Source organism: Hypanus sabinus, chromosome 10, assembly GCF_030144855.1.
Source record: "Hypanus sabinus isolate sHypSab1 chromosome 10, sHypSab1.hap1, whole genome shotgun sequence".
In the NCBI taxonomy this organism is placed as follows: Eukaryota; Metazoa; Chordata; class Chondrichthyes; order Myliobatiformes; family Dasyatidae; genus Hypanus; species Hypanus sabinus.
In genome coordinates, this window is record NC_082715.1 from 74,680,933 (window position 1) to 74,697,207 (window position 16,275).

Below are 16,275 nucleotides of genomic sequence, written 5' to 3' on the forward strand. Positions count from 1 at the left end.
TTCCTGATGAAACATGTAGATAAGCCAACTAGCAGAGAGGCTGTACTTCATCTAGTATTGGAAAATGAACATGGTCAGGTGTCAGATCTTTTGGTGGGAGAATATTCTGGAGATAGTGATCACAACTCTGTCTCCTTTACCATAGCGCTGGAGAGGGAAAGGAGCAGACAATTTGGGAAATATTTAACTGGGGTAGGGGTAAATACGATGCTATTAGGCAGGAATTGGGGAACATAAATTGGGAGCAGATGTTCTCAGGGAAATATGCGGCAGAAATACTCAGGGAACATCTGTGTGGCATTCTGCATAGGTATATTCCATTGAGGCAGGGAAAGGATGGTAAGGTAAAAGAACCACGGTGTACAAAGGATGTAGAAAATCCAGTTAAGAAAAGAATGCTTATGAGAGGTTTAAGAAACTAGGTACTGTTAGAGCTCTAGAAAATTACAAAGGTGTCAGGAAGGAGCTCAAGTATGAAATTGGGAGAGCTAGAAGGGGCCATGAGAAGGCCGTGGCGAGCAGGATTAAGGAAAACCCCAAAGCATTCTACAAGTATGCGAAGAGCAAGGGGATGAGCCATCTGAGTAGTATAGGGCCAATCAGGAGTGAGAATAGAAACATGTGCATGGAGCAGCAGGAGGTAGTAGAGGTACTTTATGAACACTTTGCTTCAGTATTCACCAGTGAAAAGGACCTTAGCAATTTTGCGGATGGATGACTTACAGTGGACTGAAACCCTTGTCTGCATAGACATTAAGAAAGAGAATGTGCTGGAGATTTTAAAAGATATTAAGTTAGATAAGTCACTGGGACCAAATGAGATATACCCAAAGCTACATAGGGAAGTGAGGGAGGAAATTGCAGAGCATCTGGCAATGATCTATACATCATCAATAGACGTGGGGGAGAAGGACCGAAGGATTGGAAGGTTGCAAATGTTGTTCCCCTGTTCAAGAAAGGGAGTAGAGATAACCCAGGAAATTATAGACCAGTGAGTCCTACTTCAGTAGGGGGCAAATTGTTGGAGAAGATCCTGAGATGCAAGATTTATGAGCATTTGGAGAGACATAATCTGTATAGGGATAGACAGCATGGCTTTGTCAAGGGCAGATTATGCTTTATGAACCTGACTGAATTCTTTGAGGATGTAACAAAACACATTGATGACGATTGAGCAGTGGATGTTGTGTACATGGATTTCTGTAAGGCATTTGACAAGGTTCCCCATGTGAGGCTCATTCAGAAAGTAACAAGGCATGGGATCCAAGGAGACCTTGCTTTGTGGATCCAGAATTGGCTTGACCACAGAAGGCAAAGGGTAGTTGTGGGTTCATATTCTGCATGGAGAACAGTAACTAGTGGTGTTCTGCAGGGATCTGTTCTGGGACCCCTCCTCTTTGTGATTTTTATAAATGACCTGGATAAGGAAGTAGAAGGGTGTGTTAGTAAGTTTGCTGGTGACACAAAAGTTGGGGGTGTTGTGGAATGTCTGGAGGGTTGTCAGAGGTTACAGAGGGACATCGATAGGATGCAGAACTGGGCTGAGAAGTGGCAGATGGATTTCAACCCAGATAAGTGTGAAGTAGTTCATTTTGGTAAGTCCAATTTGAAGACAGAATATAATATTCATGGTGAGACTTTTGGCGGTGTGAAGGATCAGCGGAATCTTGGAACCCATGTCAATAGGATACTCATAGCTGCTGAGCAGGTTCACAGTGTTGTTATGAAGGCCATTAAGATCATAAGATATAGGAGCAGAAGTAGGGCATTTGGCCCACCGAGTCTGCTCTGCCATTCAATCATGGGCTGATCCAATTCTTCCAGTCATCCCCACACCCACTTTCACCCCATACCCTTTGATGCCCTGTTTTCTGCCGAACAGCCAATGCTCTGCCCAGACTAGTAACTCCCTGTAATTCCACGGCTCTTGTCTTGCTAAGCAGCCTCAATGCGGCATCTTGTCAAAGGCCTTTTGAAAATCCAAGTACACCACATCTACTTACATCTCCTTTGTCTACCCTGCTTGTAATTTCTTCAAGGTGGTAGATGCAGATAGAATAGGGTCTTTTAAGAGTCTCTTAGATAGGTACATGGAGCTTAGAAAAATAGAGGGCTATGCAGTAGGGAAATTCTAGGCAGTTTCTAGAGTATGTGCTGTAGATTTCTTTGTTTCTATGATAGGACAAATGCAAAGTATACAGAATTATGAAGGATATATTTTATTTTATCTAGAGATACAGTAATGAGCAAACCTTTCCAGGCCAATAAGCTGCACCAGCAGCATCTCAGCTACTTAACCCTAGTCTTATCACCAGGACAATTTACAATGACCAATTAACCTGCTAACTGGTACATCTTTGGAATGTGGGAGGAAACCAGTGCATCTGAAGGAAACATTCACAATCATGGGTGGACATACTGAGACTCTTTACAGAATTGAACTCCGAACACTGATACCCCAAGCTGTAAAAACATTGCGCTAACTGCTACGTTACCGTAGTGACCACATATAGATTGGTTAAATGCAAGCAGACGTTTTCTACTGAGGTAGGTGGAAGCTATGAGTCACAGATTTAAGGGTGAAAGGTGAAATATGTAAGGGGAACATGATGGGGAACATGTTCACTTAGACTGAGGGTGCTGCGAGTGTGAAGCGAGCTGCCAGTGGAAGTGGTGGAAGCGGGTTCAATTTCAACATTTAACGGAAATTTAGATAGGTACTTGCATGGGAGGGGTATGGAGGGCTATGGTCCAGGTTCTGTGAGATCAAGCTAGGCACAGTAACAGACCTGCATGGGCTAGATGGAATGAAGGGCCTATTTATGCCTTGCTGAGTGCTATGATTCTTATGAGGCTATGACCTTCAAGGAGTAAAGAGTCGTCTACAATAAAACCCTGGGGCCTTAGAATCTGCAGGTTTGACCAGCTGTGGTGGAGTGATTACAATCTTGCATTGAACAGTGCAAAGGAAGCAGTGTTATCTAACTTCCATCAAGCCTGACATTCCACAGTATTTGTTTTAACCTCACAAAGTAACGCGATATGATTGTGCACTTGATTGTTTGCCTGCACCGCACTCTTTCGGTATATTTTACACTTTATTCTGCATGGTTATTATTTTACCTTATTCTATCTCAATGCACTGTGCAATGACTTGATATATACAAAGCTTGCAAGTTTTACATTCTATCTTATATTATATGACAATAATAAACCAAAACCACAAACCAAGGATGCAATCTACAGCAAATGATAAAAACAACAGATTCTGCAGATGCTGTAAATCTAGAGCAACACACACAAAATGCTGAAGGAACTCAGCATGTCAAACAGCATCTATGGAGGGGAGTAAAAGTAAGGTGGTGTTCATAAAGAGCAGACAGCTGGTATCTTTCTCCCAGCATTGAATTCCAGCAGGCCAATCAGCGGCAGGAACGGCACAGAGAGGAGTAAACAAAAGTACAGAAGGGACAAGCAGGGCGGCCATTATTGGGAGTGGGCCAGTGGGTGTGTCATCTGTGTGAAGTGCATCCTGCTGCAGCTCCTTGAAGACCGTGTTAGGGATTTGGAGCAGCAGCTGGGTGACCTTCGGCTTGTACAGGAGAGTGTGGAGATTATTGATTAGAGGTACAGGGAAATAGTCACCCTTAGGCTGCAGGAGGATGGTAGCTGGGCGACTGTCAGGAGAGATGAAAATGTGAATAGGTGGTTAGTGCAGAGCACCCCTGTGCCAATTCCCCTCAATAATAAGTTTAACATTTTGGATTCTGCTGAGGAGATGACCTCCCAGGGGAATGCCATGGAGACAAGTTTACTGGCACTGAGCATGGGTCTGTGGTGCAGAAGGGAAAGGAGAAGATTCTTATTGACCTACAGATTCCATTCTGCCTAGTCCCATCACACTGGACCTGGACCATAGCCCTCCATAACCCTCCCATGCATGTACCTATCCAAATTTCCCTTAATGTTGAAATCAAACCTGCTTCCACCACTTCCGTTGGCAGCTCATAAGTGATGGGGATTAAATAGTCAGGAACAGATAGGATATACTGTGGATGTGAACAAGACACCCGAATGGATGTTGTCTCCCAGCTGCCAGGGTTAGGATGTCTCCAATCATGTCCACAGTATTTTAGAGAGGGACAGAGAGCAACAGAGCAGCAATTGCTTGAGTTTCTGGAAAAAAAATGAGAAAGGTGGAGGATAGATGTATTCCAAAAACAAAGAAATAATCAAATGGCAAAATAGTAGAATCGTAGCTGAAAACGGAAGTCAAAGCTAACATAAAAGCAAAAGGGAGGGCATACAACAAAGCAAAAATTAGCAGGATTGGGAAGCTTTTGACAACTTACAGAAAGCAACTAAAGAATCACTAGGAGGGAAAAAATTAAATATAAAAGCAAACTAACAAATAATATCAAAGTGGATAGAAAAAGCTTTTACAAGTATATAAAAAATAAAAGAGAGTTGAGTGTGGATGTAGGATCACTAGAAAATGAGGCCAGAGAAATAATAATGGGGGACAAGGAGATGGCACATGAACTAAATGAATATTTTGCATCAATCTTCACTGTGGAAGACACTAGCAGTGTGACAGATGTTGAACAGTGTGAGGGAAGAGATGTGAGTGCAAGGGAGAAGATGCTCAAAAAGCTGGAAGATCTAAAGGTACGTAAGTCGCCAGGACCAGATGGACTGCATCCTAGGGTTGTGAAAGAGGTAGGGGAAGAGATTGTCGAGGCATTATTAACGAAATTTCAAAAATCATTGGGCTCTGACATACTGCCAGAGTACTGAAAAATTACAAATGTCTCTCCACTCTTTAAGAAAGGAGGAAGGCAGCATAAAGGAAATCATAGACCACTTAGCCTGACCTCTGTAGTTGGGAAGAGGTTAGAGTCAATTGCTAAGGATAAGGTTGTAGAGCACTTGGTGACAGAGGACAAGATAGAACAAAGTTGGCATGGTTTCCTTAAGGGGAAATCTTACCTGACAAATCTATTGGAATTATTTGAGGAGATTGCAAGTAGGATAGATAAAGGGAATGCATTGGATGTTCTATTTTAAGATTTTCAGAAGGCCTTTGACAAGGTGCCACACATGCCAAGTTATGAGCCCATGGTATTACAGCAAGTTACTAACAGGGTCAGAGTATTGGCTGATTGGTAGGAGGTAGCAAATGGAAATAAAAGGATCCTTTTCTGGTTGGCTGTTAGTGACTAGTGGTGATAGTAGTGGTCGCAGGGGTCAGTGTTGGGACCACTTATTTTTATGCTGTAAATCAATGATTTAAATGATGAAATAGATGGCTTTGCTGCCAAATTTGAAGATTAGTGGAGGGGCAGGTCGTGCTGAGGATACAGGAAGGCTGTAGAAGGACTTAGACAGATTAGGAGAATGGGTAACAAAGTGGCAAATGAAATACAATGTTGGAAAATGCATGGCCATACACATTGGTAGAAGAAATAAACGTGCGGACTATTTTCTAAATGCAGAACAAATCCAAAAATCTGAGGTGTAAAGGAACTTGGGAGTCCTTGTGCAGAATATCTTAAAGGTTAACTTGCAAGTTGAGTTGGTGGTGAGGAAGGCAAATGCAATGTTAGCATTCATTTCAAAAGGTCTAGAATATGAAAGCAAGGATGTGATGCTGAGGATTTATAAGGCACTGGTGAGGCCTCATCTTGAATTTTGTGAACAGTTTTGAGCTCCTTATCTAAGAAAAGTTGCGCTGACATTAGAGAGGGTTCAGAGGAGGTTCACAAGGATGATTCCGGGAATTAAAGTGTTATCATCTGAGGAAAAATTGATAGTTCAGGGCCTGTACTCACTGGAAGTTATAAGAATGAGTGGGTGGGGATCTCATTGAAACCTTTCCAAATGTTGAAAGAGCCAGACAGAATAGCTGTGGAAAAAGTGTTTCCCATGGTGGAGGAGTCTAGGACAAGTAAGCACAGCCTCAGGGTAGAGAAGTGTCCATTTAAAACTGAGATGCAGAGAAATTACTTTAGCAGAGTGGTGAATTTGTGGAATTTGTTACCACAGGCAGCAGTAGAGGCCAGGTCATTGACTGTATTTAAGGCAGAGATAGACAGGTTCTTGATTGAACTTGGCATCAATGTTATGGGGCGAAGGCCGGGGAGTGAGGCTGAGGAGGATTAAAAAAGGATCAGCCATGATTGAATGGCAGATCAGCCTTGATGGGCCAAATGGCCCAATTCTGCTCCTATGTCTTATGGTCTTATGAAATGTCTAACAGTGGAGAGCATGCATTTAAGGTGAGAGGTGCTAAGTTCAAATGACCAACACACACAAAATTCTGGAGGAACTCAGCAGGTAAGGCAGCATCTGTGGAGGGGAATAAAGAGTCAATATCATGGCCCAAACTTTGTTCATTTCCCTCCACAGATGCTACCAGACCTGCCGGGTTCCTCCAGAATTTTTTTGTTTATTGCTGATTATTTATCAGCCTATCTATTCTCACATGTATACTTTACAACTAGTACCAGTGAAATTTATACAAGAAGAAAGCTGTGCCTTAATATGCAATGTATTGCACAGCCGGTTATGAGGTCAGCTAATTACGGTAATAGGCACATGTCAAACATTAACATCATTTCTAACCTAATCCAAAGCAAATGGTTCCATCGACAATGTTTGCAAATGTAATCCGTTGCATGAAATATTTCCATGCTGCTTTTATGGAATGCTAGCATTTGATCATGGGAAGAATAAATATGGAAATAGAATTCCTCACCAAAGGTCACTCACACATAATAAAATCCATACTTAAAAAAGGACTGAAAATTCAGGTGTTTCTCTTGCTACGCTGAAAGATCTAGATAGAGTGGATGTAGAGATGGTGTTTCCTATAGAGTGAGATTCTAGGACAAGAGGGAACAGCAAGAATAGAAGCAAGTCTCTTTAGAAAAGAGATGAGAGGAATTTATTTAGCTAGAGGGTGCTGAATCAATGAAATTCATTGCCACAGATGCCTGTGAAGGTCAAGTCAATGGAAATATTTAAAATGGAGTCTGATAGGTACATGATAAATTAGTAAGGGTGTCAAAGGAACATAGGAAAAAAGGGTTGAGTGGGAAAATAAATCACCTGTGATCAAATAGCAAAGCAAATCTGATGGGCCAAATGGCCTAATTCTGCTTCTATATCTTATGGTCACAGCACTTGTAAACATGATCAAGTATACTCAACACTTTCATTCTTTCATGCAACTTCAGGAAATTGAGCCAAACTCAGAAAATACTTTTGGAAGAAGGTGTTGATTAGTAAGGAGTAAGGCAGTAAGGCAGGAGAATGGGATTGAGAAGGATAATAAATCAACTATGATTGAATCATGGAACAGATTCAATGGGCCAAATGGCCTAATTTGCCTCCTATCTCGTATGGTTTTGGGCCTTAATTGCTTCTTCCCTTGATTACTGGGACCTGTGATGAAAAATCTTGTACAGAGCAGTACAGTGCAACAAATTCTTAAGTTAATTAATGGACTCCCCAACCAGTCATTTCTGAGGTTGGGAGAAGTTGGTGTGTCAAGGATTGTAAGAGTTTGCAACCTCTGCTTGAGTATCTGAAGGCTCTGCCCAAGCTGACTGCCTGCCTCCCTTCTGTCAGTGTATCCCTAGAGAAGCACATGGTAGCCACGGATAAGATGGGGATTTCCTGGACTGCTGTTGCCACAGGGGCACGAGTATGTTCTGGATAGTGATCACCATGTTATAATTCAAAACTGTAAATAATGCATATCATGAAGTACTGTAAATTGTTTTAGAATCAGAATCAAGTTTGTATCACTGGCATACGTCATGAAATATGTTGTTTTGTGACAGAAGTGCATTGCAATTATAACTATAAATTACAATAATAAGTATATGCAAAATAAAAGAAAATTAAATTAAGTATTTGCAACAAGAGAAGGGGAAATACTAAGGTAGTGTTTATGGATTCATTGTCCTTTCAGAATTCCTGTAATCAATGAATAATCCACCTTTGGAAAAAAGAGCTAAATTGTTGATTAGAGCTTGGAAATTGGATGGAATGTCTTTGATTGGAGAAAAGTTTATCCATAGCAATGTTTGTTCAAGCAGGGATACTGTTTACCTGGAAAGTGATGGTCCAACATAGAATGGTATTATAGAGGGGAATATATAGTTTATATAGTAGAAAATATGGAATTAGGCAGCAATGTAGCATAGCTGTTAGCATAATGATATTACTGAACCAGTGACTGGGTTCAAATCTCACCACTGTCTGAATCTGAATCAGGTTTAATATCACCCGCATATGTTGTGAAACTTGTTAACTTTGTGGCAGCAGTACAAAGAAATACATGATGGATATAAAAAAACTGAATTACAGTATATTAAATAGTTAAATTGAAATAAGTAGTGGAAAAACAGAAATAAAATTGAAGTAAAAAGGTAGTGTTCATGGATTCAATGTCAATTTAGAAATCAGATACCAGAGAAGAAGCTGTTCCTGAATTGTTGAGTGTGTGCCATCAGGCTTTTGTACCTCCTTCCTGAAAGTAACAATGAGAGAGGGCATGTCCTGGGTGGTGGAGGTTCTCTGTGATGGACTCTACCTTTCTGAGATGCTGCTCCTTGAAAATGTCTTGGATACTATGGAGGCTAGTCCCCATGATGGAGCTGACTAACTTTATAACTCTCTGCAGCTGACTCCAACCTTGTGCAGTAGCACCCCCACCACACCCCTCACCAGATGGAGATACAGCCATTCAGAATGCCCTCTATGATGCAACTGTAGAAACTTTCGAGTGTTTTATGTGACAAACCAAACCTCCTAATGAAATGTAGCCACTGTCTTGCCTTCTTTAAAGCTGCATTGTTGGGGCCAGGGTTAGATCCTCAGAGGTACTGACACCCAGGAACTTGAAATTGCTCACTCTCTCCACTTCTGATCTCTCTATGAGAATTGGTTTATGTTCCCTCGTCTTATCCTTTCTGAAGCTCTTTGGTCTTACTGACCTTGAGTGGAAGGCTGTTGCTGTGACACCACTCAACTAGCTGGTATATCTCTTGTTACCATCTGAGATTCTGCCAACAGTGGTTATATCATCAGCCAATTTATAAATGGCATTTGAGCTACGCCTTGCCACACAGTCTTGGGTATAGAGAGAGTAGAATAGTGGGCTAAGCACACATTCCTGAGGTACGCCAGTTGTTGATTATCAGTGAGGTGGGAGTTGTTATTCCAATCCACACAGATTGTGGTCTTCTAGTTAGGACATCAAGGATCCAATTGCAGAGAGAGCTACAGGGGTCCAGGTTCTGTAGCTTTTCGATCAGGACTGTTGGAATGATGGTGTTAAATGAGCTATTATCAATGAACATCATCCTGTGTATTCTCCAGGTGATCCAAGGCCACATGGAGAGCCATTGAGATCATGTCTGTCATAGACCTATTGTGTTGATAGTCAAATTGTCATGGGTCCAGATCAGGCATGGGCAAACTACGGCCCGCGGGCCATATCCGGCCCATTAAGCTTTTTAATCCGGCCCGCAGAACTTATTGAAATTATATTAATAAACCTTGTTAACGTTTTTTCCCCGCAATTCTGGCATTTTCCCAATAGATGACGCACTCTATATACATTTGTGTCGACCCATTTCCTGGCACATCTGAACCGGCTCACAATTAGCCAGCGTTCCGGCTAAGGGAGATAGCCTGCGGGGGTTTGCGAGCACAGAGCTTTGGAGCCTCTGCGCCACGGGGGGGGGGGGGGGGGCAGGTTGAGGGAGGCTTAAAAGTGAGGCTGGGGATTTCGAATAAAGTTTTTTTCTTCGACTGCAGTTACCGACTCCACGTCGTAATTTTAGCGCTGCATGTAGCACACCGCTACACATTGACCTTTGTTGAGGTGCAGCGTATTACTCCACATAAGCGCTTTACTCTTTGTTCGGCTCGACCTATTTGTGTGAACAGGCGTTCAGCGTCATGAACATCAACAAAGCCAGCCACAGAACCAAGTTAACTGACCAACACCTCAGGTCCATCCTGAGAATCACCACAACAAAACTAAATCCAGACTTTGATGCGCTGGCTAAAAAGGGAGACCAACAACATTGTTCCCACTGAAATTAAAAATAAGTTTCTTCGTTGTGTTATGTAAAAAATGCATTTGAAAATATTTTTTTCAATAAGCCTTACATGTTACATGTCATTTCTGTTAAGTGATGGACATGAGTAGTGCGCAGGTGCACGTACGTTCTCAAAATAAAAAATGCGCTCCAGATCAAATAACGCACTCCGCATACTGGCGCGCTGTCAGTGCTCTGTCTTTGTGCTGGTCGTTGTTGAGTTTTGGCACAGGGGACAATTGAATAAGAAGGAGCAGGACAATTAGACCTGCATCTCCTACCGTTTTTGAAATAAAGACAGTCAGGAGGAGAGTGATGATGATAATATCTTGAAGGATAACAGAATTTTCAGTGCTTTAAAATAATAACTGTTACTATTAAAAAAAAGCTGTATTTTATTCATTTAATTTTCAGTGTTTTAAAAGTCATTTCAATAAATAGCTAAATACCATGGGACTTCAAAGACAGATATTTTGTTGTAATGCATTTGTTCATTTTCAATTGAAATTAAAGCACATGTTTTCTACATGTTATTTTATTTTCTCTTATGAGGTGTATTACCAAAACACTCCGTCCATCTGCTCCTGGTCCGGCCCCCCTGTCAAATTTTAGAACCCTTTGTGGCCCACAAGTCAAAAAGTTTGCCCACCCCGGTCCAGATCCTTGCTGAGGCAGGGGTTGATTCTAGCCATGACCAACCTCTCAAAGCATTTCATCACTGTAGATATGAGTGCTACTGGACAATAGTTTTTAAGGCAGCTCTCTCCGCTCTTCCTTGGCACTAGTATAATTGTTGCCCTTTTGAAGCAGGTGGGAACTTCCATCCATAGCAGTGAGAGATTGAAAATGTATTTGAATACCCCCACTGGTTGGTTGGCACAAATTTTAAGAGCCCTACTAGGTACTCCATCAGGGTCTACCACCTTGGGAGGTTTCACTCTCCTGAAAGACAGCCTTATGTTGGCCTCCGAGGCAGAGATCACAGGCTCACCAGATGCAGCAGGAAACCTCACAGCTGTCATTTTGTTCTCCCTTTCACAGCAAACATAAAATGCATTGAGCTCATCTGATAGTGAAATGTCACTGCCACTCATGATGTTGGGTTTTGCTTTGTAAGAACTTATGGCTGGCAAACGCTGACAGAGTTGTGTGGAGTAAGTATGTTCTTCAAGTGACTACACAGGTTTCCTCCAGGTGCTTCGGTTTCCACCTACATTCCAAAGATGTACATGGTAGTATACTAATTGGTTAATAGGTTAGCAGGTTTAAAGCAGAGGTTGATAGGTTCTTGATTAAAGGAAAAGGTTATGGGGAGAAGGCTGGATAATGGAGTTGAGGGGGAATAATAAATCAGTCATAGTGGAGCAGACTTGATGGACTGAATGGCCTAATTCAGCTCTTATGATTTTATGGTCTAAAATGCCACTTTTTACAAAAGAATTCTCCTGATTTAAATCACATTCCAAACTATCCCATCAAAAGCACAGATGTGCATTCATAAAGAAAGCAAGTATCAAGCTGAAAGCATGACATTCCCATAGAGAAAAGACATCTAGTAAATGGATAAAATACGACATAATAATCAAATGACCACAGCTTGTTTTTGCTCCCCACCCCCACTTTGAACTCCTCCAGCTCATATTCATTCCTTTTGATTGGGATGTTGTGTCTAAATGTAAGGCAGACTCCCTCTGTTATGGTTTTGGACCCCGCCTAAGGCATTGATTTACTTCCCTCCCTTTGGTTTGGCCTCGCTCTTTCCTCAGCTGTACATCTTCTTCACCAGGATTGTATTGGAAAGCCAAACCCTTCTCTATGCTCTTAATGTTGTTACATTCTCAATTATGACAGATAACTACCTTTCTAAAAGGCATTACCTGCCTTTTAATGCTTCTGTTATGAGGACAAAAAAATCATTCTGCTGAAAGCCAATCTACTAACACCTGAAATCTCTAAAACTTTAAACCTTTGAGTTAAATATTGAGTTGAATCATTTGGCACACTCTTCTCATAGGACAGTACAGTACAGCCCCTTTGGCCCACAATATTGTGTCATTGTTTTAACCTACTCTAAAATCAGTCTAACCCTTTCCTCCCATATGACGTTCCATTTTTCAGTCATCCATGTGATGATGTTTACAGAGTAATCAGCAGTCAGTGATCCTCTACCTGGACAGAAGAAGCACCTGCATTGGGAGACTTGAAGCCCGGATGCATTACCCTGAAAACATTAACTCTGTTTCTCCTTCTGCAGTTATTGCCCTGCCTGTGGTGTACGGATGGTTCCAGTACCTGGAGATACAAGAGATTCTGTAGGCGCTGGCAATCTGGATCAGCACACACAAAAACACTGGAGGAACTCAGCAGGTCAGGCAGCCCTGATGAAGGTTCTTGTTACGAAAACTTTGACTGTTCATTCCCCTCCATGGATTACTTAGTATTAACAAATGCTGGTATTTTTGTATTTATTTACATTTTATTTCAAATCCCTGCTTTAACCTCTAAGTAGATTTACCGTAATTCTTTATTCTTGTAATTGCTGAACGTTGCCGTTTTTTGTTACATGTTGCACCAACCCACCGCAGTAAATTCCTAACACATGTGAACATATACGGCAAATAAAATTGATCCTTGATGGCCTTTTATTCATATCATTTATCTATACTCTGCAATCAATGGGTAGTCAAAACTGCCCAATGAGTTCACCGACACCAGCCTGCCCACCATCAAGGACATATATACAGAAGGGAACCAGAGGAAGACCTGCAATATCATGAAGGATCTTACCCACCCTGCTAATGGACTGTCTCACTCCCTTCAGGTCAGAAACTACAGAGCATCCAGGCCTGGACCACCATACTCAAAAATATTTACTTTCCCAAAACAGTAAGGCAGATCAACACCTCCACCCACTAACCATCCCACCCCACCACCACTAGTTTATCATTTGCTGTCAGAGTCGCCTTATGTACAGACACTCCTATATCAGGCATCATTTTATGCATACATTCAATCTATGCATTTAAATTATCTTATACATTTATAAGTGTTTTTATATCTAATTTTTTTTTAGCTGCATTGTATCTGGAGTTACAATTATACCCTTCTCTTTTATACTTGTGAACTGAAAATGACAGTAAACAACTTCGAATGTCGAATGTCGATTATGCTCGCAAGTGTGTTAAGTGCCATGGCCCTCCCACGTCCAGCCAGCTGACTCTTGCTCAAGATCGATTTATCTTGCCGCTACATGTCCAGCGCAGATGTTTGGGACAGGCCTGCCAGAACCTTTGAAGTGCCTGGCTTACGATTGTGCTAAAGAGATGGCTACCATTAAAAAGCACTGTAATTAGTTCTTCTGAGATCATTTCTGTTCACCAGTAGGGTAAATCCCACTGTATTGTGGAGAATCTCAATCGTTCTTTAGTTTAACCCACTCTAAAATACATACATCAACAAAAAAGGATGTACAAGCCATTTAATGTTAGTTTGTTAACTGTTACCAAAATGTGCATGTGGATTGAATTATTTAATAAGAATTGACGTGCATTTTTTGACTTCCATTTGAGAATATTGCATTTCAAAGTTGACTCTGATCTTGGCACACTCGGAACAGGCTATTATCTAGTCAAAGAATCTAATGCAATACATGTGTTTTTTTTAGACAACCATTAATTTAATTTAAGAAATGTATCTCTTCTGGAGTTGTAGCAGATTGAAAAAACACATCTCCAACCAGAGCATGCTGTCAAACAGCATTTGGCATGTTTTGAAAATCCACTATTATTCTTTTGAATTAATCAATAAAGACAACACAAAATTTGTTGGCATCATTACCGATCATTTTACAGATAATTATATAGTTACAATACCTTTATCTCTTTAGTAAGGACCACATGATGATGTACTTTAGAATGGTCTCCCTTGTCTCTTCGTAACGGCCAAGGTGATGTATTTTATCACCCTCTCATTCAACGTTCACTTTTCCACTGTAAATGGAAATTTTATTTAGAGATACAGCGCATTACAAGCCCACACAGAAACCCACCTATTTAACCCTAGCATAATCCTGCGACAATTTATAATGACCAATTAACCTACTAACTGGTACATTTTTGGAATGTGGGAGGAAACCAGAGCTCCCAGAGGAAAACTATGTACTCATGGTCAGGATGTACGAACATCTCACAGCAAGTACTGGAATTTTGAACTCCGAACTCTGATGCTCTAAGATATAACAGGATCGTGCAACTGTAAACTGCAAATTGGTTTATTAATGTTACATGGACCGAGGGGCAGTGAAAAACATTATTTTGTATGCCATTCATTACTTTGCCACACTGAGGTGGCAAAAGAGAAAAGCAATAACAGAATGTATAAGAAAGTGTTGCAGTTACAGAGGAAGTACGGTGTGGGCAGACAATAAGATGCACAGTCATAATGCGGTAGATTGCGAGTTTAAGGATAAGGTGACCGGTTGTATCACTGCCTGCTATGGAAGTTCCAATATACAGAATTGGAAAGGCTTCAGAAGTTTGTAAACTCAGCCAGCTCCACCATGGACTCAAGCCTCCCACCTTCAAGGACATCTTCAACAGTCAGTGGCTCAGTAAGGCAGCATCCATTGTGAAAGCAGCATCTGTAGAGTTTCTTACATTTATTCATAGTTGGGGACCTTCACCATTCAGGTCATGCCTTCTTCTCACTACTACCATCAGTGTGGAGGTACAAGAACCTGAAGAACTTCTTCCTTTACCCCCCCCCCAATCAGGTTTATGAACAGTCCATGAATCTACAATTGTCAGTGCTCTGACTGAGGAAGACCAGAATCAGAAAGAGGTTTAATATCACCAGCACATATCATGAAATCTGTTAACTGGCCAATGTGCTAAACTCGTTTTTTCGAAGTTCAAAGTAAATTGTGGCCTCCTCTACATTGCTGAGACCCATCAAAAATGGAGGGACACGACATGAGGAAATCTGCAGATGCTGGAAGAAATTCTTCCTATAGATGCAGCCTGGCATGCTGCGTTCCACCAGCATTTTGTGTGCGTTGCATAAATTGGGGGACCGCATTGTCGAGCTCTATCCGCCAAAATTGAAATTTCCTGGTGGCCAACCATTTTAATTATTATTTTCATTCCCGTTCCGACATGTTGGCCCATGGCCTCCTCTTGTACCACGATGAGGCCACGCTCAAGGTGGAGGAGCAACACCTCATAGTCTGTCTAGGTACCTCCAACCTGATGGCATGAACATCAATTTCTCCTTCCAGTAAAAAAAATTCCCTCTTCTTCTATTTCCCACAATAGCCTCTTCCCTCTTCTCACCAGTCTATCACATCCCCCGGTGCTCCTTCTCCTTTCCTTTCTCCCATGATCCACTCTCCTCTCCTATCAGATTCCTTCCTCTCCAGCCCTTTACCTTCCCCACCCACCTGCCTTCATCTATCAACTTCTAGCCATCCTTATTCCCCCTCCTCCTACCTTTTTACTCTGGTGTCTTCCCCCTGTCTTTTCAGTCCTGATGAAGGATCTTGAGCCAAAACATTGACTGTTTATTTATTTCCATAGGTGCTGCCTGACCTGCTGAATTCCATTTTGTGTGTGTTACTGGGGATTTACAGTCACAGCAGAATTTGTTGTGTTTATCCTTTGTTAATGACCTTCACCATCCGGGTCATGCCCTCTTCACACCACTGTCATCAGTGTGGAGGTACAGGAACTTGAAAACTCACTCTCAAAGTCTTAAGAACAGTTTGTTCCTGCCCGCCATCAGATCTCTGAATGATGCATGAAGTCATGACTGATGAAGGCCAATATGCTAAACTCCTTTTCTCAAAGTTCAAAGTTCAATGTAATCTTATTATCAAAGTCCATATGTCACCATATACTATCCTGAAATGCATTTTCTTGTCATCCTGTCTACCTGTGGCACTATATTTACTAACTAAAAGACGTCTCACACTCGACAATATCCCTCAACAATATTTGGGAGGAGGCGGTCCATTAAAGCACCACAAGCTTATATCTGACCTCATCCATAGTGCACACGCAGATATGAATTCACTGAATTGTTTCTGAGCTTTTCCTTTCATTTGCTCCTCTTTCTGCTTTATGCCTTTATCAATGGGCAGAAGTGTGGGGATGTGGTAATT

General features: G+C 41.5%; 1 protein-coding gene across 1 annotated transcript in view; it reads left to right on the plus strand.

Annotated features, from left to right (window-relative positions):
* gfral (GDNF family receptor alpha like) overlaps positions 1 to 12,434 on the plus strand; it is a 104,612-nt gene extending 92,178 nt beyond the window's left edge. Inside the window, exon 8 of the mRNA XM_059983457.1 lies at positions 12,373 to 12,434. Coding sequence (XP_059839440.1) covers positions 12,373 to 12,434 — 62 coding nt within the window. The remainder of the gene's footprint in view (positions 1 to 12,372) is intronic.
* Positions 12,435 to 16,275: the final 3,841 nt, after the last annotated feature.